Source organism: Engystomops pustulosus, chromosome 8, assembly GCF_040894005.1.
Source record: "Engystomops pustulosus chromosome 8, aEngPut4.maternal, whole genome shotgun sequence".
Lineage (NCBI taxonomy): Eukaryota > Metazoa > Chordata > Amphibia > Anura > Leptodactylidae > Engystomops > Engystomops pustulosus.
This window is the reverse complement of record NC_092418.1, coordinates 52,027,107-52,052,482: the sequence shown is the minus strand read 5'-3', so window position 1 is coordinate 52,052,482 and position 25,376 is coordinate 52,027,107. Positions and strand designations below refer to the sequence as shown.

Below are 25,376 nucleotides of genomic sequence, written 5' to 3'. Positions count from 1 at the left end.
TAGCACACACAAAAATCTGCTTGTTTTAACTCGCACTTATGTTAACAAGCCATTTAAAAACACAAGCCAAAATGAGTAAGATATTCAACTCCTATCTTTTCCCCAGGAACGGTACGGTCCCTGCACGTGTGCTGCACTGTACCGCTCCATACGGCACCGTGCGCCCATTGCTGGCCTGTGGGGGAAGTGTATCCAACGTATATACGTCAGCCGTATATACATCCCCCAACGGCCTTATGCAGCCTTAGTGCAATGATACCAATTTACTAATGAAATGTGTATAAACTTTTGACTTTGCAGAAAATAATAAAAATATCTTAAAAAATTCTCTCTCTCATTCTGGCATTTGGCAAATATGAATAATTTTGGTAATCCTAATCGACTTAAATTGGGAAATCATTATTTTGGTTTCTTATCAGATAGTGAGAAAAAATGCATGTGGTCTTTTTTCTAGTGTATGTAAACCGCTGGTTTCAATATTTTAATACATTAAAACAAATGAATTTTTCAGAAAAAACTGTAATTCCCTTTTTGGAACTAGCTAATTGATACTATTAGAAATTGTACAACTGTATGATCATTATTATAAAAAAAATCTACAAGGGGAGAAAAAAAGCACTGATTTGAGTTTTTTTTGTCCATTAGGCTCCATTCATATAACCGGGGGATGTGATCTGGCTGCACACATTGCAGCTATTACACCCAGGTGATCACACCGCAAAATAAAGAGCAGGTTCTATTTTTGCCCTTATTTGCGCCATTCAGCTTCCTACAGAGAGGGAATGTGCTTTCTTCGCCCCATGTAACTTCCGTGCCAGCATCATCTTCTGTCCTCAGAATGTGGATTAGGATGTGTTACATTTCTTTTTTGTTTTACATCCTTAGTGTGAACTGTGCTTTCTGTGGTTGAGACTTATTGCACCAGTTCCAGTCTCCCTGCAGCTCTGCTCTGGTCCAGCAATAGTTGCTGTGATGGACAGCACCCTTCTCCAGTCAGCTGGGCCTGAGACTCTCTGGTTTCATATTATATCACCGTTTATATTCTCTACTAGTTTAATAGCTCACATTTACTCCTGCTATTTCTCTGAATTTCTGGTTTTCTGATTTTGTGCTGTTATCTAGTGTGTTTGTGAGTCTTAGGGTGAGAACGGCTTCTAGTTATCCCGTATCATCTTGGGATACGCAGAGGCAAATACGCAGGTTACAGTTTTAGGGCTCACTGTCCTTTCTGTCCTCCCTGTCAGGGTTGAAGGTGGTGGACCAACTGAACCACCGTGAATGATGATGTAAGCCTACACCTGGGAGAGGAGTCCAAATGTCACCCGGCATTCACCAGTACCAGCCGCATAGCGGGTTGGACTTGCTGCGGCAGAATACCACCAGGCCCTTGAGTGGCGCAATTTTGCTTGCGATAGTGGCCAAGGCGAGGTACAGAATCGGCAGAATCAGAGTCATGGACAGGCAGGAGGACAAGACAGGTGGCACAGGATCGGAGTCGGGGACATAGCTGAAGGTCAAGACAGGCGGCAGAGAATCAATGTTAGGAACAGAAACATAGGTCACAACGGATAATCACATGAGTCACAATATAACGCTTTCTCTAAGGCAATGAGCCACAAAAGATCCGGCAGGGATTATAGGAAAAAGCCGGCTATTTAACAGATCAGCAGCCAGCCAGTGGCAATGAGTGGTAATCTGGCCTTTTAAGGGGGGTCAAGCGCGCCAGACCACAGGGGATGCCGCTGGAGCGTGGAGAGGTAAGACTTGTGGGAAGCCACTACACGGGGGCTCACGGGGGTGTCTGTAACTCATGACAGTAACCCCTCTCCCTTCGGCTTCCCCCTTTTTCTTGGCCTGAAGGAACCTTTGAAGGACATTGTGGTCGAGAATGTTGTCTTCAGGTTCCCAAGATCTCTCCTCTGGCCCGAATCCACTCCAGTCGATAAGAACTGTCCCCTCTCACCGTCTTCATATCCAGTGTAGAAAGGCACAAGGTGTTGTGGTGGATGGTAGATACGTGTCACCGTGGTGCCTGGCCTCGGTGAAGTAAAAACCAGTATTGCTGGTATCAGCAGCGTTTGGCCACTGACACGCTTTTGTTATTTTAGCAATGCAGCTGATCCGGGACAGGAGCAGTCACAGTGCTGGGTGGGATGGCTGCTCCCACGTTCCAGGCCACGGCTTGCAGCCCTGTGTAAAGCCACCTGTGTCAGGAGAAAGGTGGGTGGTTCCCTACCTGGGTGTAGCTGAGTGGAACACAGGAAATAGCAGAGCCAGAGCTGGGCCTTGCTGTGTGAAGAAGTCTGAGGACTGGAAAGGTGCTCCTAACCCAGGAGGGTGAAATACGATATGATAACATGGACTGAGATTTATCATATGGACTATGCATTTTGTTTTGCCCGCTGGAGCAAGCCCGTTTGCCTGTTATTTTTATGTCTAAAATAAAGACACCTGTTTTGTTCACCTGAAAGACTGCTGCCGGCGCTTCTCTAAAGACTACCATTTGAGTTGAACCCCTACACCAGGTTCTCCTTTACTTCACAGACATTGGTGGAATCGGCCTCAGGAGCAGGAGGAGCTACTTGCCAGGTGAAGCGATTAAGGATGACTGGCTTTAGAAGGGAGAGGTGGAAGGAGTTCGGGATGCGCGTGGATGGAGGAAGACAAAGCTTCTAAGCTGCGATGTTAATGCCCTTCAGCACCTCGAATGGACCCAGGAAACGGGATTGAATTTGTAGCTGGGAATCTTCAGCCAGACATATCTGGAGGACAGCCACACTTTATCACCCAGAGAGAAGACTGGAGGAGACAGTTTGTCGGCATGGGTTTTGGTGCGGACGCAGTAGAGACAGACGAGTTTGCTCCCAGATGGAGCTAAGGTCTTGTACCAATTCTTCCACGGCAGGAATATCAGAAGCCATGGAAAGCGGAAGAGGTAGCTGTGGATGTCGTCCATAGACAATAAAGAAGGGAGCGTCACCGGTAAATTCAGAGTTCATAGAATAATAGGAGAATTCCGCCCAGGTAACAGAGTGGACCAGTCGTCTCGTCAAGCAGAAACAAAGTGCCATAGTTAACAGCTTAGAGTGTGATTGATTCTATCCACTTGCCCATTTGACTGCGGCTGAGTGGAGATATCCATTTTTACTTGAAGTTGGTTGCACAAGGAACGCCAGAACTTGGAAACAAACTGGACTCATTGGTCTGAGACAATGGGGCACATTTACTTACCTGGCCTGCGCGATCCTCGAAAGTGCAATGTCTGACCGGAATGCACATCTGCAGTGATTCACAAAGATTGTGCGCCCGATATCCTGCATCTGTTGTTTCCCTGCTAAGGTTCGCCGGAGTTCAGCTTCTTCCTGGTGTATATAAGTGCATTGTTTTGCGACACAAATTGAATGTTAAATCGTGCGCTCAGTCCGAATCAGTCGGATCGTCAGACAGTCCGCCCCCCCGCCCTGATTCCTGTTGCATAAAATCCGGCGCTGCTGCGCCAAAATCCGATCGCGCGTGAAACAATCCCCTGCTAAATCCCTGTCACAGCAGCACAAATCCTGAAAATGTCAGGAAGTCCGACAGAAATGCGATCTGCGGACCCTTAGTAAATAAGCCCAAGACCAGAAAGGCGGAAGATGTGGAGAATGAACAAGATCCATAATAGAGTCCATGGCCAGGTGAGTCCACAGGCAACTGGGTACAGGCAGTGTCAGGAGCAGACCTGCTGGCTTGAGACGTGATGACTTATTTCAGGAACTCACAAAGTCTTGTACATCCTTGACCAGACCTGGCCACCATTAAAAACGAGAGATGCACCAGGGTGCTCAGTCACACAAGAGTCATAGGTCTTGCCAGGAGGAATTTGCTGTAGATCCACATGAGCGGCAACAACAAACTGTTCAGGAGGAATTCTCCACATTACGGAGCTTATGAATTATATAGGGGTATGTCCCCTCATATACGTCTACCCCAATTATTAATAAAAAATAATCACTGTGCATGTCACAAAACTGTGATCTATTACTATTTTATATATACAGTGATATATATTATATATTGTGAGACACTGAAGGGGTTAACTGTGGATGGGCGATATGTTTCCCCTGGGTTTTTCATACTATGCAAGGCCCTAATGCTGAGGTTGTGTTGTCCAGCACCTTGGACACAGGTGGTGGGCGCAGCCTAATCAGGCTGCATAAAGCTGCTGAGCGGAGCTGAGAGCATTGGCTCTGAAAGGAGGCTAGAGAGCGCACCGCCCTGACTGTGCTGGGAGCAGCGACGTCTTTTATGTTGTAATGGTGAGTTAGAATAACTCTGTTTAGTTAGCACCCAGCCGGGTAGGATTTTTGTTTATGTTTTATGCCTGAATGTGAAGGCTGTTTTATGGTTCTGCTGTGCAGGCTATCTGCCCTTTAGTACCAATTGATTATTATTACAAAACATGCACTTTGCACAGAGACTCATCTGATCTGCTGATCGGCAGTGTGAACAGATGCCTGTTGTGCTGGCTGTCTGCCCTTTAGAACAATATTAAGAACATCAAGTGTGATGTCTGATATAGAGAGCCTGTATACCAGCATTGGGCATGCAACAGGGTGCCAAGCTGTACAATCTTTTCTCTCTAGATATGGGGATAAGAATCCAGCACGACAGACATTTATTGTTAATGTCCTCCTCTTCATTCTGAGCCAAAATTATTTCTCGTTTGATGCCCATTTCTTCCTCCAGACCCAGGGAACGGCAATGGGGGCAGTCTGTGCAGCCACATTCGCCAATCTGTTCCTTGGGTGGTGGTAGGGGCAGAGGGTATTCAGAGGTGCTTACGATCTGTACACAAGATCTATATTTACCTGGAAAAGGTATATAGATGATTTTGTGTTTATATGGAACGGTAAAGAGGAGGATTTGATTAAATTCATTTAAATTCTAAATCATTATGAGGTTAACATTGAATCAACACTTCTGTACAGTAAGATATCTGTACCATTTCTGGATATTAAAATTGAGGTTACCCCAGAAGGTAGAATTGAAACCAACCTCTTTCGTAAAGAGACTGCGACCAATAGTCTTCTTCATTCTGAGAGTGCACATCATAAACGTACGATCCAAGGCATTCTCAAAGGGGAATTTCTTAGACTTTGCAGAAACTACTCTACCTTGGATATGTTTAGGAGAGGGACGATATTGCTTAAAGTGTCTTAGGCAGCGTCACCACTCAAGGAGAAAGATAAATTGAGTGTATAATCAGGCACTCCATAATGACAAATCTACTCTTCTCCAGGTAAAATAATCAATGAAGATTAACGAAATTATATCTAAGTACTGGCCTATACTTTAAAGGGCACCTACCACCACGATTCTGACTATAAAGGTAGAACGGGTGGTAGGTGGATGAATGGGAAGTGAGGATAGCCCTTTTTTGGGCTAATCCTCACCTCCCGGCTATCCTTTAGTAAACTTTAATGCATTTATATGCAAATTTTTTTAAGCGGCTACAGGGGCGTGGAGTAGCCGGACATGAGACTGCTAGTCGCATCTACTCAATGCCCCAGTAGCCTCGTTCCTCCGCTACCATGTAATCTTTGGCACGCAGGCCTACAGGTGCGCGGCCGTAGCTCCGGGGCCGGCGCTACTGCGCAAGCGCAGAACACCGAGTACTCGGACGAGGGCGCGCAGCTCCTTGCAGATTACATGGTAGGCGGAGGAACAAGGCTACTGGGGCATAGAGTAGCCGCGACTAGTAGCCTCATGTCCGGCTACTCCCTGCCCCAGTAGCGGTTTAAAAAAATTCGCATATACAGGCATTAAAGTTTACTAAAGGATAGCCGGGACGTGAGGATTAGCCCAAAAAAGGGCTATCCTCGCGTCCCATTCAACCACCTACCACCCGTTCTACCTTTTATAGGTAGAATCGTGGTGGTAGGTCCCCTTTTAAACGGATCTGGATTTGATGAAAGTCTTAGAGGACAGGGCCACTAGTGGATACAGGAGAGGTTATATTATTAATAATGCATTAGTGAAAAGTCATTTCTCCAATGCCAATAAGAAACCAACTTTATATCCAGTTTTTTTTTTTACCTGTGGCCCTACAGCATGCCAAGTCCTCAAAAAGAAGACTTTCCAAGATAGTGCAGGTTGTATATACAAGATTAAGGAACACATCTTTTGTACATCATGTGGAGTGATTTACTTTCTACAATGTACATGTAATTTGTAATATGTGGATAAGACAATATGTGACCTTAGAGCGAGTATCAGAGAGCATATGCTGAACATTAAGAAGTATGAGCAGATGGCATATGAATCCAAAAAACAAAACAAGACATTTAATCCTACAACCATAGCGGAAAATTTATTCCAAAAGCATCATTCACGAGTGAGAGCCTTTACAGGTTGGGCTGTTCAACAGATAACCCTGGAAATTAGGAAGGTGAGCTAGAGATTTTACCACTACGCTCTAACAGTGAAACGGTTTTCAAACTAAAAACCATCAAACCACGAGGTCTAAAAGTTATTGCCATCATCTCCTCGGCCTCTTTGGTCACTTGACCCCTCTTTTCAAATTTGAAAAATGATATTGGAATTGGTCATAAATGCCATTTATTGCTGTCATTTAGAATTTGAACATTATCTTACTTTCTCATTCATGTGACTATGGGGGACTTTTTTGAAATCCCCCTTTCAACTGCCGAACTGTGACATAACAACAAGAACTGGAGTTCATACTTTGTCTCATATTTTCACTAAAACATTACTGTTTGAAGCAGGGGTGCTGCTAGTGTGGTAAACGATTCATTAATACCCACTCCTGTACATAGTCCCTTCACATTTGGTTGTGCCAATAACAACTTTACTGAGGGTCTATACAGATACAGAAACCCCTTCTTGTTACATTCAGTGACTGCAGGTGACGTGTCCACTTCACTATGAGGGTGCGTTCACATGATGCGTTGTGTTTTTGACGCATTCCAAAGGCTTCCGCCTTGATCACATGCTGAGGTTACATTGCGTTTTAGCAGATGCAGTGGAAATGCAATGTAACCTTAGAATGTAATCAAGGCTGAATGCATCAAAAACGTGGCGCAACGCATTGTGTGAAAGTGCCCGCCATCACCACGTCTCCTCTTTAGCCACGTTTCCATCCTGAGGTGTTCACCACACGGACATCTTATGTCCTTCACTGTCCAAAATCTTGGTTCTCTGAAGGCTAGTTCACATGTTACAACTCCCCAGTAATTTCCTCACCCCCCCCAGTAATGTCCCCCACAAATCCCCCCCAGTAATGCCCCCCACACAGTCGTCCAGTAATGTCCCCCACACACAGCCCCCAGTAATGTCCCCCAAACACAGCCCCCCTGTAATGTCCCCCAGTGATTTCCCCCACTCACAGCTCTACTGTAATTTCCCTCAGTAACGTCCTCCACACACAGACCCCTGTAGTGTCCTCAGTAATGTTTCCACACACAGCCCTCCTGTAAAGTCCATCAGTAATTTCCCACACACAGCCCCCCTGTAATGTCCTCTTGTAATGTCCCCACACACAGCCTCCCTGTAATATTCCTTAGTAATGTCCCCCACACACAGCCCCCTGTAATTTCCTTCAGTAATGTCCCACACACACAGCCCTCTGTAATGTCCCTCAGTAATGTCCTCACACACAGCCCCCCTGTAATTTTCCTCAGTAATGTCCCCCACAGACAGCCCCTCTGTAATGTCCCTCAGTAATGTCCCCACACACAGCTCCCCTGTAATGTCTCACAGTAATGTCTTCACACACAGCCCCCTGTATTGTCCCTCAGTAATGTCCCCACACACAGCCCCCCTGTAATGTCCCTCAATAATGTCCCCACACACAGCCCCCCTGTAATGACCCCCTGTAATGTCCCTCAATAATGTCCCCACACACAGCCCCCCTGTAATGTCCCCTGGCACAGCCCCCCTGTAATGTCCCACAGTAATGTCTTCACACACAGCCCCCCTGTAATGTCCCTTAATAATGTCCCCACACACAGCTTCCCTGTAATGTCCCCTGGCACAGCCCCCCTCTAATGTCCCCAGCAGTATCCCCACACACAGCCCCCCTGTACTGTTCCCACACACAGCCCCCATCTAATGTCCTCCTGTAATGTCCCCACACACAGCTCCCCTGTAATGTCCCTCAGTAATGTTCCCCACACACAGCCCCCTTGTAATGTCCCTCAGTAATGTCCCACACACAGCCCCCTGTAATTTCCTTCAGTAATGTCCCCTACACACAGCCCCCTGTAATGTCCCTCAGTAATTTCCCCTACACACAGCCCCCTGTAATTTCCTTCATTAATGCCCCCCACACAGTCCTCCAGTAATGTCCCCCACACACAGCTCTACTGTAATTTCCCTCAGTAACGTCCCACACACACAGACCCCTGTAGTGTCCTCAGTAATGTTTCCACACACAGCCTCCCTGTAAAGTCCCCGCACACAGCCCTCCTGTAAAGTCCCTCAGTAATTTCCCACACACAGCCCCCTGTAATTTTCTTCAGTAATGTCCCACACACACAGCCCCCTGTAATGGCCCCACACACAGCCCCTCTGTAATGTCCCTCAGTAATGTCCTCACACACAGCCCCCCTGTAATTTTCCTCAGTAATGTCCCCCACAGACAATCCCTCTGTAATGTCCCTCAGTAATGTCCCCACACACAGCCCCCCTGTAATGTCTCACAGTAATGTCTTCACACACAGCCCCCCTGTAATGACCCCCTGTTGTTGCTTGGGTTAATGTTATCCTGAAAGGTGATAGCGGTGTTTCAGATAATTGTTGTTGTGCCAGTGTTCTTGTTCATAGTTGCACTTCTTGTAGCAATTTTGGGTCTGCACTGGATATTTAGTTGGTGTGGGAACGTTGCATTGGTATGAATGGTAATTGTATTGTGGTCTTGGTTGATAATAAGTGTGATAGACCTTTTGTAGTACAGGCAGTTCCCGGGTTACATACAAGATAGGGTCTGGAGGTTTGTTCTTAAGTTGAATTTGTATGTAAGTCGAAACTGTAAATTTTATAATTGTAGATCCAGACCAAACAAATTTTGTCCCCAGTGACAATTAGAGTTTAAACATTTTTTGCTGTAATGGGACCAAGGATTATCAATAAAGCTTCATTGCAGACACCTTACATCTGATTATTGCAATCTAGGACTACAGTAAAGCATTCAGAAAGCTTCACCAGAGGTCAGAGGGGTCTGTCTGTAACTATGGGTTGTCTGTAAGTCGGGTGTCCTTAAGTAGGGGACCGCCTGTATATACACAGGCTCAAAATTTGGAAACAAAATAAAGAAGAAAAAAACATTTCGCTCAACAATAAGTAATACTTGGTTAACCTTTAAGTGATTCTACAAGTGTGGGACATGTTTGAATTGATTTCTAACCCCCCCAACCCCCCCCCCCCCTTTCCCCCCGCCACCAAACTCAAGCCCGCTGTGAATAGATATGAATATGAAGTCACAGAATTTCTGACCTGGAACAAAATAGCAGTTATATATTTGACTCCATGCCCCTGCGGTAGTACATAGGTAGAACCTATAGAAGTCTCAAAGAGAGGCTTTGAGAACATGTGAGAAACCTTAAATCCGGTTTCCCTAATCATTCTCTGTCATTAAATTATAAAAAGAAATAGAACTGTGACCCAAAATCATTCATATTTTTTGCAATACATTCCAAAGATTGGTGGGGAAAGGGGTGGGCTGGCTAGGTGTCAAAAGTGTCTGGGATGGAGACCAAAAAGGTTTTTGAATTGGAAACCTTGATGCCTCCTTTACAATAGAATTCCAACCGGCATTTGCTCTCCTTCGCCCTATGTTGCGCCAGCAGAAAGCTGTGCATGTGTGTTGAAAAGACATCGCTCCCCACATATTGTGCAGACACATGTAAGTTTCTATCTATGAGTATTACATACATTGTTGGGGAGAACTGTATACTCTAACACCCTGCTATAACATTTGGAAACAGATCAAGTTTACCAGTGGTGAAATATCTTGTTATATATGCCATAATTTTATACAATAAAAAGAAGTGTGCTATACATTAACAAAAATGGTCATCAAAGGAACAACCTTTATTTCTATCAAGAACAGTGACAAAACACATATACAGGCGGTCCCCTACTTAAGGACACCTGACTTACAGACAACCCAAAGTTTCAGACAGACCCCTCTGACTTCTGGGGAAGCTCTCTGGATGCTTTACTATAGTCCCAGGCTGCAATGATCAGCTGTAAAGTGTCTGCAATGAAGCTTTATTAATAATCCTTGGTCCCATTACAGCAAAAAATGTTTAAACAACAATTGTCACTGGGGCCAACATTTTTTTTGTCTGGATCTACATCTATAAAGTATACAGTTTCAACTTACATACAAATTCAACTTAAGAACAAACCTCCGGACCCTATCTTGTATGTAACCTGGGACTGCCTGTACATATAAATTCTAAAAGCAATTCAAAAGTACAAATATGCACCCAACAAAAATAGAAAACATGGGTGTGCTAGCACCACTGAATCTGGTAGTTGCAGACAAGTATATCACAATGAATAAGCACCAACACCGTAAAATATTGTAAAGGATGTTTTTGTCATTGAAATGCAGCAAAAAGATCACCTTTTAAATAAGTAGTCACATGAGCTATTCTCAAGAGAACTGTTACAATTCAATCAAGAACCAAACATAAAATGTGATAACAGATAAAATTCCTGCATAGGGTGTAACCTGTGCAAGTCTCAGGAGACCTGTCAAGCATATATATGTCAAGCATATAGACAGATATAGATACCAGGGACCAAGTGAATAATCAATGAAAAAGACCTAACAAGGCAGACAACTGATCCAAACCCTGACTTGGGTGGTATGCTTCCGAATCGTATCGTTGCGCAAGCGCTTTTCTCAGGGGGTATGAAGCCTTTCAAAAATTGATTTACCTTTTATGTCTCCCCATCTGCCCAGCAACCACAGCTGCAAAATCAAAATAGACGGTATAAGAATAGTTTCACAGGTAACACAGGTTTGCAATAAGTCACATGTGAGCACCAACATGGTGACAAACAGGAAGTAGCACAATAACTCAAAGTAAATCGCACACAGAAAAATGGTGCCGAACAGGTACAATGTAATAAGACTAATGGAGCACCAACAATGGTGCCAGGACTTACAATAGAAATAAGTGAGGTAACAGATAACTGGTGCCAGATGTACATAACAGTGAAATTAATCTATTATGTGGGACGCCCAGATTGTCCCAATGTCAACAAGCAGCTCTTGCTCATTGGTTATCATAACTGTATGCATAAGTTACAAAACAAATCAAATTAGACATCTTGAAAAGTGAGTGGTCGGTAAGAGAACAGGGGGAGAGAGAACACCAAGGTAAAAAAAATATCAATGATACATATGTATCTGTATCTCATGATGGGAAAATATTTCTATCATAATATAATCAGTATTAGACATTGTTGTTAATTAAGTCATCACGCAATGTGGCTAAATAGGTAAGTAAATATAAAAGGGTCTTTCATAATTTCCTAATAGAACCCAAACTCCTCAGAAGCCATTTAAAACGGGCCAGCCTGACAGTCAAGTAAGGTGTCCATTAAAGTATATGATGAAAAATTGTAAAAAAGGCACAAGATGATCACTTGCACCTCACAGGCAGCAGTGTGTCCCAAGATCTCCTTCACTTCCATGATATCAATCTCCAGTAGAAGAACATAGATAATTTTCCATTCTTCATGCTTTTAATGCATTCAACTGCTTGTGGAATGTGTGGAGATCTTCAAATTCTCCACAATTTCGGTCAGGTATATGAATTTATATGTCACAGAGAGGAACGACTCTGAAGTGCTGGTGGGTAACCCATCAGGGTGCACATGGTGACTGTTGCAGTAAGATGTGCAAAGTTGGTAAATGTTGACATTTTCTGCCTGAATTTGTATACGCCACGTCTATTGTACCAGCATTAAAACTGCAATTGCAATGTAACCTGTGGTATTAGAGTTGCTAACATACAGATTGGGAGAAAAAACATTTCCCTATGTGGGTGCCCTCTTAGCTTCGAATATGACGCCATTCTGTAGGATTTCTTCAATGACTATATTTTGACTTAAATTATGTTTAATAATGTCTATTATTTTATTATAATTGTTACTAAACACAACCGGCAACACATCTAGTCACTCATGTGTCTTGTGTGTGTGAAAATTGCCTAATATTATGCTAGAATTTAAAAATAAAATGTTTGTTTCATTGTTATATTAGGTACACATTGCAACAAAGACAGCCACTGACCCAGTTAGCACTCAGTATTTTTTGGATAACAATGGACATGTTGTTTCGCAGAAACTAACACATCTTGGACAAGGTAATTGCTACTGGTTATGTTGAACTTCTTTAAGTCCAAGGTCATTGGGGACAATACTTTTCAGCTGTTTTTACTTAAAGGGAACCTGTTAGCAAGGTTAGACATGCTGCTGTAGGAGACATTATGCAATACACATATATGATGTCTGCGGCCTCTATTCAACTTCCTGAGCCCAAGTCATATGGGTGTGTTTTTAATGCTACTGCTAGAGACTCCCCCACATGACTCAGGTTCCAGAAATTGAATAGAGAAGGGTACCATTTCTGAATGTGATTTTTAAAAAACAAACTTGCAGATCTCAGTCAAATGCATGTTTGTGTTTTGTATAATGGGACCTGCAGCAGCATGGTAATAAACTCATATGTGTGACAGGTTTGCTTTAACTCTGCCACAGAACTTTGACCACAACATATAAAGAGTTCAGTGCCAGCTCATCTACAGGTGCATCTCAATAAATAAGAATATCAACTAAAAGTTTCAATTCCAAAAGTGAAACTCATATATTTTATAGATTTATTACAAACAAAGTGTTTTTAAGTGTTTATTTATGTGAATATTGAGTATTATGGCTTATAGCTAAGGAAACCCTAAGCACCACTACAATGACGCCACAGGTGTTGCAATTGGCCATCCAAAATGGTGGCGCCTGTGAAATGCTACGTTAGGTGCCGCGGTCGGGATCAAATTGCCGGATAACAGGTGGGAAGAGACTTAGTAAAGAGAGTTAACATTTCATGCAGTTAGCAGGGACCTTTTTAATTATTTACGTTTCTCTACTAAGTGTAAACATTGAAGGAATTATCCTCATAGACTGTAAGCTCCCTCATGCCTATTGTTCCATATGACTGTTTGTACTCTGTAATGTAGTATTTTATTTGTATATGTTCCCTATGATTTGTAAAGCACTAGGGAATATGATGGCACTATATAAATAAAGATTATATGCCAAAGCTATGTGATTTCTATTACAATGGCCACTAAATGTGCATAATGAATGCTCTTCTGATATCCGCACTAGATGGCGATATTCACTAATGAAACATACTGTGAATTTTGCTCAGAATGCTATAGACATTTGGCCACTTTCTGAGGTTTTTAGAGGTGCATGAAAGAAATGTAGAGGTAGCAAAATATAATATACTTATCAATAAGAATCATATATTGTATAATAAGTGATCATAGAATAAATGTATAGTAATTTTTCACTATATCAGTTCTAGCAGTGGGATAAAATGTGTGCTCTAGACCAGAGGTCCTCAATCCTTTTTTGCACCAGGGACCGGCTTTAAGCTGCCCCCATGGCCAGGTGGGGTGGGGTTATGGAGGGGTGGAGCTTATAATATAAGATATCAGGGAGTGTCCGGACCAGATCCATCATATCGGTTTGGTGTCAAAATAAAGCAATGCAAAATGCATACAGCGTATCGCCATGTAGTATAAAATGCATACAGCGCATCGCCATGTAGTATAAAATGCATACAGCGTGTCGCCATGTAGTATAAAATGCATACAGCGTGTCGCCATGTAGTATAAAATGCATACAGCGTATCGCCATGTAGTATAAAATGCATACAGCGTGTCGCCATGTAGTATAAAATGCATACAGCGTGTCGCCATGTAGTATAAAATGCATACAGCGTGTCGCCATGTAGTATAAAATGCATACAGCGTGTCGCCATGTAGTATAAAATGCATACAGCGTGTCGCCATGTAGTATAAAATGCATACAGCGTGTCGCCATGTAGTATAAAATGCATACAGCGTGTCGCCATGTAGTATAAAATGCATACAGCGTGTCGCCATGTAGTATAAAATGCATACAGCGTGTCGCCATGTAGTATAAAATGCATACAGCGTGTCGCCATGTAGTATAAAATGCATACAGCGTGTCGCCATGTAGTATAAAATGCATACAGCGTGTCGCCATGTAGTATAAAATGCATACAGCGTGTCGCCATGTAGTATAAAATGCATACAGCGTGTCGCCATGTAGTATAAAATGCATACAGCGTGTCGCCATGTAGTATAAAATGCATACCGAGTACTGCCATGTAGTACAAAATAGAAGCCCTGATAAATATCACAAATGCTGCATATACATACAGCATATATACACATAAACAAACAGTAGATACAGCATATACACACACACATATACATATATACAAACACATATATATATATATACACACACATATTACATATATTTACACATATATACACACATTACACATATATACACATATTACACATATATATGCAAAGATAAAGTAACCTTACCTCTCTATTGTGTTCCTGGAAATTTCGATGCCTTGTCCTGCAGCGGTGGTGGCGCGGTGAGGTAGCCAGGTGCGGGTAGGTCGTGAGAGCCGGGAGGCTAGGGAGCCTGGAGCTTAAGCGGGGGCAGGGGGAGCAGGGAGCCGGGAACCGAGAGCCTGGAGGGGACGTTAGTGGAGCCGGGTTGAGATGGGAGTGGAAGGGGAGCCGAGAGCCGGAAGCGGGTAGGTCAAGAACCGAGAGCGGGGGGCAGAGGGAGCGGAGGGAGCGGTTGGGGAGCGTGGAGCTTGAGCAGGGGCAGGGAGCCGAGAGCCGGGAGCGGGGGGTGGAGGGAGCGGAGAGCTCGCGGCAGTAGCGGCACCGCACAGCGGGCACGTCACGTCTTGTACCCGGGGGAGGCAGCAGTTCCCCCGCGGGCGCTCCCGGGGCCCCGTGTGTTGTGTGAGCTGCGGAGATGAACCGCAGGACCTTGGCCTTCAGAGGCGGCGGAGGCCTGGCCGCGGTGTCGGGGGGCCCCCGTGAACAATAACAACAACAATGGCGTCAGCTCGGGGCTGCTCTCTGTGGACAAGGCCTCGGCTCTGTGAGAAAATTAACCAGACCTTCATCGACATTCTGAGGACTCTGACCCTGCGAAAAGGGCTGACTAACCGAAGCTTCCACCGGAGCCGGTGTATCTGTACAACAACACCACCCATTGCTCCACCGGATACACCCCATACTACCTTATGTTCGGGAGACATGGCCATCTTTCCACCGATATGGCATTGGACATGGAATCCCCTGACTCCCAATCTCTGCTCCCCCAGACTGTTTTGTCCAGGAACACCAGAGGAGCCTGGCAGATGCCAGGGAAATTGTGGATCTACGTGTAGAGGAGGCCCGAGACAAATAAAAGAGAAACTTTGACCGCCATGCCTGTGCAGAGCCTCTTGTCCCCAGGGAATGAGTGTCACTACGGAACAACCATCCCACCAGTAAATTAGATGGGAGTTGGGAGTGTGAGCAAAACCTTTTAGGGACAGTCTCTCCCCTGAAGTCTACAAGATTTCAAGAGGAGACCGTCAAATATTCCGGGTACACAGGAACTGGCTAAAGAGATGTCTTCAATCCTTCACCCCTGTGTCAAGTCCTCTAACCCCAACAACCAGTCCAAGAGACCCTCTGTGTTGGTCAACCCTCAGTTTCATTGACCTCATGACTGTACCTCACTTGTGTCTGATTGTCTCTACCCCAGTGCGAGCTACTCCAGAGAGGCCGCCATCCCTGCAGCAGTCCCTGATAGTGCTGCCCTTGGAGGATGACGTGGTTCCTGAGCCTGTTGCCCCCATCACACCTGAGGTACCTGCGACTCCAGCTCCAGTGCCTGACTCGGAGGACGATGACGACGAGACCGCGATCTTTTCCCAACAAGTACTCCGGATATCTCAACGGGAGACAATAAGGGGAAGACTCCTGCATACCTGCAGAAGTACCAGCTTTCCCAGTGCAAGGGTCGTAACCCCAAACAGGTACATTTCTCAGACCCTGAGGTCCTCACACCTGTTGCTGACTCAGGCAGTAAGTATTTCCCCAATGGGCTGGAGCCCATTAACTACCTTTTACCTTTGGTAAATTTAAAGGGCCAGCACGCCACTAATTGGCGCTGACCATTTTCGCTAAACTATTTAAACCTGCCTCTTTCTGTGTCTCTTGCCGGATTTTTGTGCCTCATAGCCTGAGAGAAAGCTATTCTGCTGTCTGCCTGCGATTCCTGTGTTCCTGTGTCTTCTGCGTTCCTGTGTCTCCTGCGTTCCTGAGTCCCTCAGTGTAACAGTGTTACCTGAGCTCCTCCGTGTTCCTGTGTTCCAGTGTTCCTCCTGTTGCTGACCCCGGACCGGACTCTGAAGTTGCATCTCTGACGCCTGCCCTGACCTTCTGCCTGGACTTTGACCACGAGATTGTCTGCCGTCACTGTACTACCACCTTGGCCGCCACTGCAGACAAGTCACGCCTGAGGAACGACCTGGTGGTACCACGCCGCAGCTCGTCTAACCCGCCTTGCGGCGGGCTCTGACGAAGGCCGGGTTCCACTTAGACTCCGGTCCCAGGTAGTGGCTTGTGTCATCGCCTGCAGTGGTCCAGAGGATCCACACCTGCAAAGCTGACATCTTTCTAGGAAATGGACATTCTGTATGCATTTCCTTCTAGGAAATGGACATTGCTATTGTGCTACTCAAGGTTGCCATCAGGTTACGTTATGTAACGTTTCAAGCCATGTAACCATTGGGCTGTTTAAGACAATGCGATTAATGATGTTCGCACAACAGTCTTTGTATTTGTCAAATCCTGACCGCAGATTTCGCCTCAAATCGGAGCTCCTTAATTGTGTACACCAAGGGTCTTTAGGGGACCAGGGGTGTTTAAATAGTGACACCTAGACGACATACACTAGAGTAAGACCATCAGACGGCAGGTACTATATATATCATTTATGTTTATGATTCTGCCACCTAGGTGACATGTCTTCAGACAAATTTGCAGGCTTTGGGGCTAGGAGTGTATTAAAGGACATGACACCACACCTTTCCCGTAGCAAACAGTTGGCTTAAGGGCATTAGCTACCTACTGTACAGTCCTCATTTATGTACCCAGTCCAACACCATCCCCGTTGCCTGTAGCTGGGACCATGGGCGGGTTGTCCCCATGCACTGCACTTATCCAACACTGACCCTAAAGTGCACTTTACCACCTGCACCTGCAGGACATATGCTGCTGGCGAGCTTTTGGTCCATAGCTGAGCCGTAGGCAACACCCCTGCCAATATATAGGCAGGCTGGTATTTGCGAATAGCGGCCTCTCCAGGTTAAGGAGCTGTCAGAGGGAGTCATGAACCCTCTAGTAAGTTTGTAGCATAAGAGATTATGTAATTGCAGCTGTAGATTCTGCCTGGAAAGGAAGGAGTTAAATGGGTGTAAAATGTTATCCAATTATGTGGCTGTAAACTGGAGTTTGATTGGAGAGTGCTACCACCTGACCAGGGGGAGTATAAAACCCCTGTGCAGTGGGAGCACATGGTCTTAGTCTACAGAGTCTTAGCTGGTCTGTCTGACGTCATGGTCTTTGCCTGTCAGCAGTCCAGACCACATGGTCTGAGTGAAGAGAGAGAGAGAGAGAGAGAGAGAGAGAGAGAGAGAGTGTAGAGCACACCTTCAGTGCTACCACAGAAACCAATTCCAGGAACTGGGTCAGGAGACTCTAACCAGAGCTTCAGCTTCCACAGTTTGGACACAGCTCCATCTAAATTCTCCCAGCCTGCATCTACCAGTAGGCTGGTGCCTTATTCCTGCGGACCCCTCTCCACCACCACTCCAGTATCAGAAATTCGAATTTGCTATTTGACCGTTCTGACCCATTGCCTGATACCTTTTGTTCAATAAGGAACTATAAATTGATTTGCACAACGTTGCCTCGTCTGATCCCTGGATATGGCTGTCTAGCACCACGTGCATCCACATCCATTACCCAGGGACCTATCTTACAGACACTCAGGGGTTGCCCCAGGGAGAAACAAGTGCTTCAGCCTCTCCCTCCATTTTTCTTGCACACACTACCTGCTGGAGTGCCAGACTGTAGGACAGCCCACCGGTCCCCATACCAAGCACCGTGCCCAAGGCCACAATCGCCAGCCACTCCGATATTCTGTGCCCCGGCTGTCTCCAGGCCCCAAGAAATCGTTAGGCCCCGGTGGGGGATGTTGCACACTGCCTTCCTTTCAAAGTTTCCTGTACACCAGACCCATTTTATCCAGCTCTGCAGAAAACTGCAACATGGTCCCATTACATAGACGAAGCTATGGTGCAATCCCCTATGCAACAGGTGGTATGTAACTGTGTAGAAAAAAAAAAATAATAATTGCAGCTGTAAGTAGTGGAGCTCCTCATTCTTTACCAGTCCAAACCTGATGTTGTTTTCGAGTGAAGTCTCTATACTGTACAAATGTTGGATATACTTTTTACATGATTATGGCAAACATTTCACATACATATGAATGTAGTGTAAACAGCACAGTTATTAGTTGTGAGTATAAAAATAAAAAATAATAGCGATACATTGGGGGGGGGGGGCGCATAAGAAAATAAACATGTACTTACTTCCTTGGTACCTCCCGTGGTCCCGCAGCATGGTATCTCTGTGCCGTGCCCCTGTTAGTTTACAGGGGTATGGAAGGGGGCACGCCAACCCATCACATACAGCTTCTGTGCAGCTTCTCTGCCCCTGTAAACAAATAGCGGCATGGTGCCTGACACCGGAGGGGACTGAGGAGAAAAGTACATGTTTATTTTTTTATGCAGCCCCCACCCTCCAGCCACATTTTTTTTTTTTCAAACTCTTGGATTGAAACTCTTGGATGACAGTATTTACGGCATTTCTTCACTTTCTTTAAAGGGGTTTTTAAAGAAAGTGAAGAAATGCCGTAAATACTTTCATAATAGCTTTTGTACATCTCACTTTATATTCTGTTTGTTGCTCTTTTAGGTACTACAGTGTCGGTAATGAAACTATTTAAAAATCTGCCTGTTCGAAAGCAGTATTATTCCAATGCAAAGAAATGCAAAGAAGAGCTCAAGAAAATTCAGGATCTGCTTATTTCCTATGGGCTTATTAAACCAGATGTTAGGATTGTACTTGTGCACAATAAGGTAATTTTGCTTATTATGTTCTTAATATATTTAACCAACAATATTTTTTTCTGCATAAAAAAAATATTTGTAATTAAAAAAAGGATACTGATTGAATCCCAGAGAGAAGTACAAAACTTTTCTAGGCATGAGTGTATGAACATCTATTTAGACCAGTTTCCTCTTATTTAGCTTTTAGGTGGATATTCTTATAATTGCCACTATTTTGGCTATAAATGAAATATATCACTGATGAACATTGAGATTTCACAATATAAAGGGAATCTGTCACCATATAAATGCATTGCTATCAATGGGAGGTGTTATATAGTTACGGGACTGAGCAGATGTGATCCCAGGCCAAATTTTCAAGACTGTAATTTTCATTATTGGTATACTACAACTGTGAGGGACTGAATCAGAAAGTCACATTGTATGATATTTAAATAGTATTTTATTGCATGATATAAGTATTTGATCTCATAGAAAAACAGAACATAATATTTGGTACAGAAACAAATTACAGAGGTGAGACGTTTCCTTTATTTCTTGACCAAGTTTGCACACTGTACTCCGTACAGATCTTCTACATAGGTTTCAGGTTTTGAGGCTGTTGCTGGACAACATTAAGTTTCATCTCCATCTAAAAATTTTTAATTGGGTTCAGTTCTGGAGACTGGCTAAACCACTGCAGGACCTGGAAATGCTTTATGCAGATACTCACCTTAGTTGCACTGTCTCTGTGTTTTGGGTTATTGCCATACTGGAAGACCCAACCACGACCCACCTTCAATGCTCTTACTGAATGCTCTTTAATGCTTTTATCTTCAATCCTTCAAAATCTTGTGATACATGGCCACATCCATCCTCCCTTTAATAGGGATCCTTTCCCAAATTGCAGAAAACCACCCCAACACCACTGTTGACGTTTGGGACTGTCTTCTTAGGGTTGTATCCACCTTCCTTCTTCCTCCAAACTCAGCAATTGGAGTTGATACTAAAAAAAAAAGTTCTGTTTCAGTCTCATCTGACTACATGACCTTCTCCTATACCTCCACTGGGTCATCCAGATGGTTACTGTGGAACTTCAAACAGGCCTGGACATGTGTTGGCCTGGTTCCCCCCTACGTTCCAAGCCCTGCATGATTTTAATCCTTGGCAGCGTAGTGTGTTACTAATGGTAATCTTTCATAATAGGCACAATTATCAATATGAATACAGAGAATAGCACTGCATCCAGTCAGGTATGTACCCTGTGTCCTTCACGTGAGAAAGACTCAAGTACTGGGTCAAAACATGTTGTATAGTAAGCCAAGCCAGTAACCTTTAAAAAATACATGAATGGATGTAAATATTTACGCTCCATATTCATAGTGATAGTTGTGCTTGTTTTGAAATACAGCAAAAACATGTACCTGGGTTTTCACACAGCTGCAGACGGAGATTATGGCTGGCAGCATACCAGACAATTTGGTGTAAAGAACCCTTGTTATGCTCATATGGTAAGAGTCTGTACTTATACCTGGAATATGATTTGAAGAGTATGCTACTATTGAATCTAGTGTGCTTTCTTTGTCTCCCTTTCTTCCCTATCGTCTTCTGGGAATCTCCATATGACAAGGAAAACCAGTTCATATAATGGTAATCTTTGAGACTGTGTTCCCAGTTTGCTTCAGGTCATTGGCCAGGTCCTGCTGTGTATTGCTGGACTCATTCCTGATCTTTCTCAGAATCATCCTTAACCCATTAGTTGAGATCTTGCATGAAAGCCCAGACCAAGGAAGACTGACGGTCATCATTAAAAAGGTTTTCCCACATAGACAAGATTCTTAAATGTACTCAAGATAACATCTAGTGTTTCTTCCATTTTCTAATAATTATGCAAAGAGTTGTCTTCTCTCCAAGCTGCTTGCCTATTGTTCTGTAACCTTGTGCAGGTCTACAAGTTTGTCCTTGATGTCCTTAGACAGTTCTTGCCCATTGAAGCATCTTTATAAGCACGATACATGATCCATTTGAATCTTTTCTAGGAGAGATTCAAATAGAAAACTTCTGGATGGTGAAGCAGGAGGCAAATTAAAGAATTGTAAAAATATAGTAACCTTTCTGTAGCTTCCCATTTCCACATGATGTTGGTAGTCACATGTCGCAGCCAATTAGTGCGACTTAACGACTTGGCCTTTTTTAGTTTTTTCACTTCCATTTTTCACTCCCCACCTTCAAAAATCTATAACTTTTTTATTTTTCCACATAAAGAGCTCTGTTATGGCTTATTTTCTGCGTAACAAATTGCACTTCGTAGTGACGGTATTCAATATTCCATGGCGCGTACTGGGAAGCGGGAAAAAAATTCCAAATGCAGTGAAAATGGTGAAAAAACACATTTGCAACACTTTCTTGTGGGCTTGGATTTTAAAGCTTTCACTGTGTGCCACAAATGACATGTCTAATTTATTCTTTGGGTCGGTACGATCACGTGGATACCAAATTTGTATAGGTTTTATAATGTTTTCATACATTTAAAAAAATTAAAACCTCCTGTACAAAATTTTTTTTTTTTGATTTTGCCATCTTCTGGAATAACCTTTTCATACTTTGGTGTACGGAGCTGTGGGTGGTGTCATTTTTTGCGACTTTTGATGGCGTTTTCATTGCTATCATTTTTAGGACTGTGCGACCTTTTGATCACTTTTTATTAATTTTTTTATATTTTCCAAAAAAATTTCATTTTTTACTTTGGACGCTATTTTCCGTTACGAGGTTAAACGCAGTGAAAAACCGTAATTATATTTTGATAGATCGGACATTTTCGGACGCGACGATACCTAATGTGGTTATGATTTTTACTGTTTATTAATATTAATATCAGTTTTAGGGAAAGGGGGGTGATTTGAATTTTTAGGTTTTTTTATTATAATTTTTTTTTTTTTAACTTTTACTTTTACTATTTTTCAGACTCCCTAGGGTACTTTAACCCTAGGTTGTCTGATCGATCCTACCATATACTGCCATACTGCAATATGGCAGTATATGGGGATTTTACTCCTCATTCATTACAATGTGATGGTAGCACATTGTAATGAATGGGTTAAAACGAGACTGCTTCGGGCCTTCGTGAGACCCAAAGCTGTCATGGCAACGGATCACCGCTCCCCGTGACGTCACCTCCAAATGGATGGTCTTAATGAGCATATAGTGTATATCTGCTTCATCTGACTTCCCTACACACGGGACGCCATGTGACACCGCATATATCTACAGATTTAATGCAATGTTCTGTCATTACTTTGTGTCATTACATCAAAATTCCTGTTTTCAGCATGTTCTGCTTCTGTCACTGCGCCTGCGCCTTCAAACAAGTTTTGGTACTGTCCGTGTTGTCTTTTCTGGGGGACGGGTCCTGCTGCTGTTGTGCTCCTGGGATGTCCCTGATCTTGAATATCCTTATACTCATAATACTGAGCCGCATCTTGTGTTTCAGTGATAAATATGCTTGCCAGCCATACCGCAATCTTATTTCTCTTATTCTTTTTTGATATCTGCCTTAATGATGATACGAGGACTTAACCTTTAAACAGATGGGCGGAGCTAGTGACACGGCTCCTTGGATCCAATGAGCTGGCGGTCCAGTTTCTGTGAACTCCCAGTCTTATATTGAATTGGACGGAGTGGCTTTTGAGACCGAGGCGACACCCCATTGGTTACACCCCTCTGTGATGGGCGGAGCTTAGTTTTTAAATACCATGTTTGTGCACGAGGGAGGCGCGGCCATAACAGTGCCACACACAGGACTCCCACTTGATCCCTGGATCTATAATCTGCAGAAGAGTCTTTTCTCATGCTATGCTTTAGACATCTGTCTTGTCAACCCTGAGAGCAGACTCGGGTTATATAGGAAAGAACTCATGGGTCAGTGTTCTGACTGTAGAGCGAAGTGGGAGACAAAATATTTCCACACCTCCCTTGTAAGTACCATAGGAGCCAGCAGTGAGTAGGATGGGATGTTGGGAGTTGTAGTCCAGAGGAATGCATTAGACTGGACTGGGGCGCTCCACAACTTCTCTATCTCCATCCTTCTAGTATATGCATACAGGGTAGACCAGGTTGGGATTCCTCTCAGATCTCATTCTCATGTACGTCCCCATAGACGGCAATAGCGGCACGGCGCAGATACGGTGCCACACATGTGTGGCACCGTTCCAGGCCGCACACCGCATAATGATAGAGCATGCTCTATCTTTCAGCGTGTGTGCGGCTGTGCGCCGCTATTCTCTATGGAGGGAGGAGGGGTCACCTTCTCCTCTTCTCCAGCACACGGTGCTGCACGGTGGGCATACCGCGTGTGAATGTACCCTCAGATGAGTCGCCCAGTAATACTTCAATATGTCCGGTACTGCCAGGCCTCCTCTATCTCAAGGCAATGTCAGTATTTGTCGTGATAGTCAATGTTTTTTATTTGCACAGATAAATTTCCTTATGGCGGCCATGAAGGCTCCTTAGTACTTTTAGCGGGATCAGGACAGGGAGGGTTTCAAAGTGGAATAAAAGCTTTGGCAGAATTGTCATTTTAACTGCTGCAATCCTTCCAAAGAATGAGATTGGGACACTATTCCACACGTTCATTAACAATGACATAAAAAGGGCTGGAAACTTCTGTGAAAAAAGAGACTCATATGATGAGGTGATATTAACTCCCAGATATTTCAGAGCCTTCGTCTGCCTTTTGAAATAGTGGTTTGAGTGAAGCAATGTCATCTGCTGAATCCTGATAAGATGCCTTAGCGGTCCAGCAGTCTATGGAGGTTCGGGAGAGTGATATAGGGATGAGTGAGAGTCAGTAGGACATTTAAATTCCTGTTCCCTTACCTGCATCCCCCTTATATCTTTAGATAGACGGAAGCCAGCTGCTAGGGGCTCAGGGTATAGCACAAGCAGTAGTGGGTAGAATGGGCAGCCCTGCCTTCTGCCATTCCTGATCAGTAAATGCTCGGAGTGAGCATGGGGTAATTTAATCGAAGCTGAAGGGTTAGAATAGAAACTCAATAGAAGATTGCTGCAAAGAAGGGGCCCCGAAATCCAAATGTCTCCAAGTTTCGAAAAAGAAATGGCCATCCTAGGGGGTCGAAGGGCTTTTCCGGATCCGGACTTAGTAAATTTATAGTTCGCCTAGTGTGACCGCCTCCCTGTCTTCCCGTTACAAACCTACTTGGTCCTTGTGGATCAATTGTGGGAGCCACAGCTTTAGGCTATTAGCTAATATTTTAGTAAATAGTTTATAATCTGCATTAAGTAGCGTTATGGGCCTGTAATTTCAGCAATCCAGTGGGTCTTTCCTAGACTTAGGGAAGAGAGTGATCCATGAATTGGACATATTGCATGGGACAGGTCTCCCCTCTTGGAAGCTATTATATAGATCTACTAACTACGGGGCAAGTTGGTATGTTTGATAGTAGAGGTATGTCAGGCCAACAGGCGTTTCCTGTAAGAGGGTCCTTTAAAAGGATGTTCCCTTAAACGCAAGTTAGGCCCTATCCATGGGATAGGGCCTAACTTACTGATCAGTGGGGATCGTGGTGCTGAGACGCCCACAGATCACAAAAACGGAGGGGACCATAGGACCCCTCGTTGCACCGCCAGACTATTTTTGGAGCAGACAGCCGCGCGTGACCATTCTGCTCCATTAATCTCTATGGAGCTGACAGAGATCGATGAGTCAGCGGTTGGCAGAATGGCCATATGCGGCAGTCTGCTCCATTAGTCTGAGGGAGCGACTAGGGATCTAACGGAGGTACGTGGGACCCCATCGGACCCCTCGTTTTTGTGGTCTGTGGGGGTCCCGTGGATAGGGCCTAACTTGCATTCGTGGGAAAACCCCTTTAATGTTTTAGTAAACTCATCTGCAGTAATCGGGTCTTTAAGAGTCTCTATTGCGTCTAACGGGAGTCTGGGCAACCAACATTATGTTAAGATAGCGTCTAACTGAGCATTTCTCTATTCTGGGTCATAGGGCAGAGTAGAGTGTAGGTTGTAAAGTTGAGAGAAGTATATGAGG

The 25,376-nt window shown here is 44.2% G+C and overlaps 1 protein-coding gene across 18 annotated transcripts in view; it reads left to right on the top strand.

Moving 5' to 3' along the window:
- PMS1 (PMS1 homolog 1, mismatch repair system component) overlaps positions 1-25,376 on the top strand; it is a 357,887-nt gene that overhangs the window by 73,933 nt on the left and 258,578 nt on the right. For 17 of the 18 annotated variants that reach the window (XR_011849384.1, XM_072120929.1, XM_072120930.1 and 14 more), the window contains 2 exons: positions 12,284-12,386; positions 19,182-19,345. Coding sequence is in view for 17 of the 18 variants with exons in the window: in XM_072120929.1 (XP_071977030.1) it covers positions 12,284-12,386; positions 19,182-19,345 (267 nt within the window). In the remaining variant the exon portion in view is untranslated. The remainder of the gene's footprint in view (positions 1-12,283; positions 12,387-19,181; positions 19,346-25,376) is intronic. The other variant, XM_072120932.1, reaches the window with a different exon arrangement.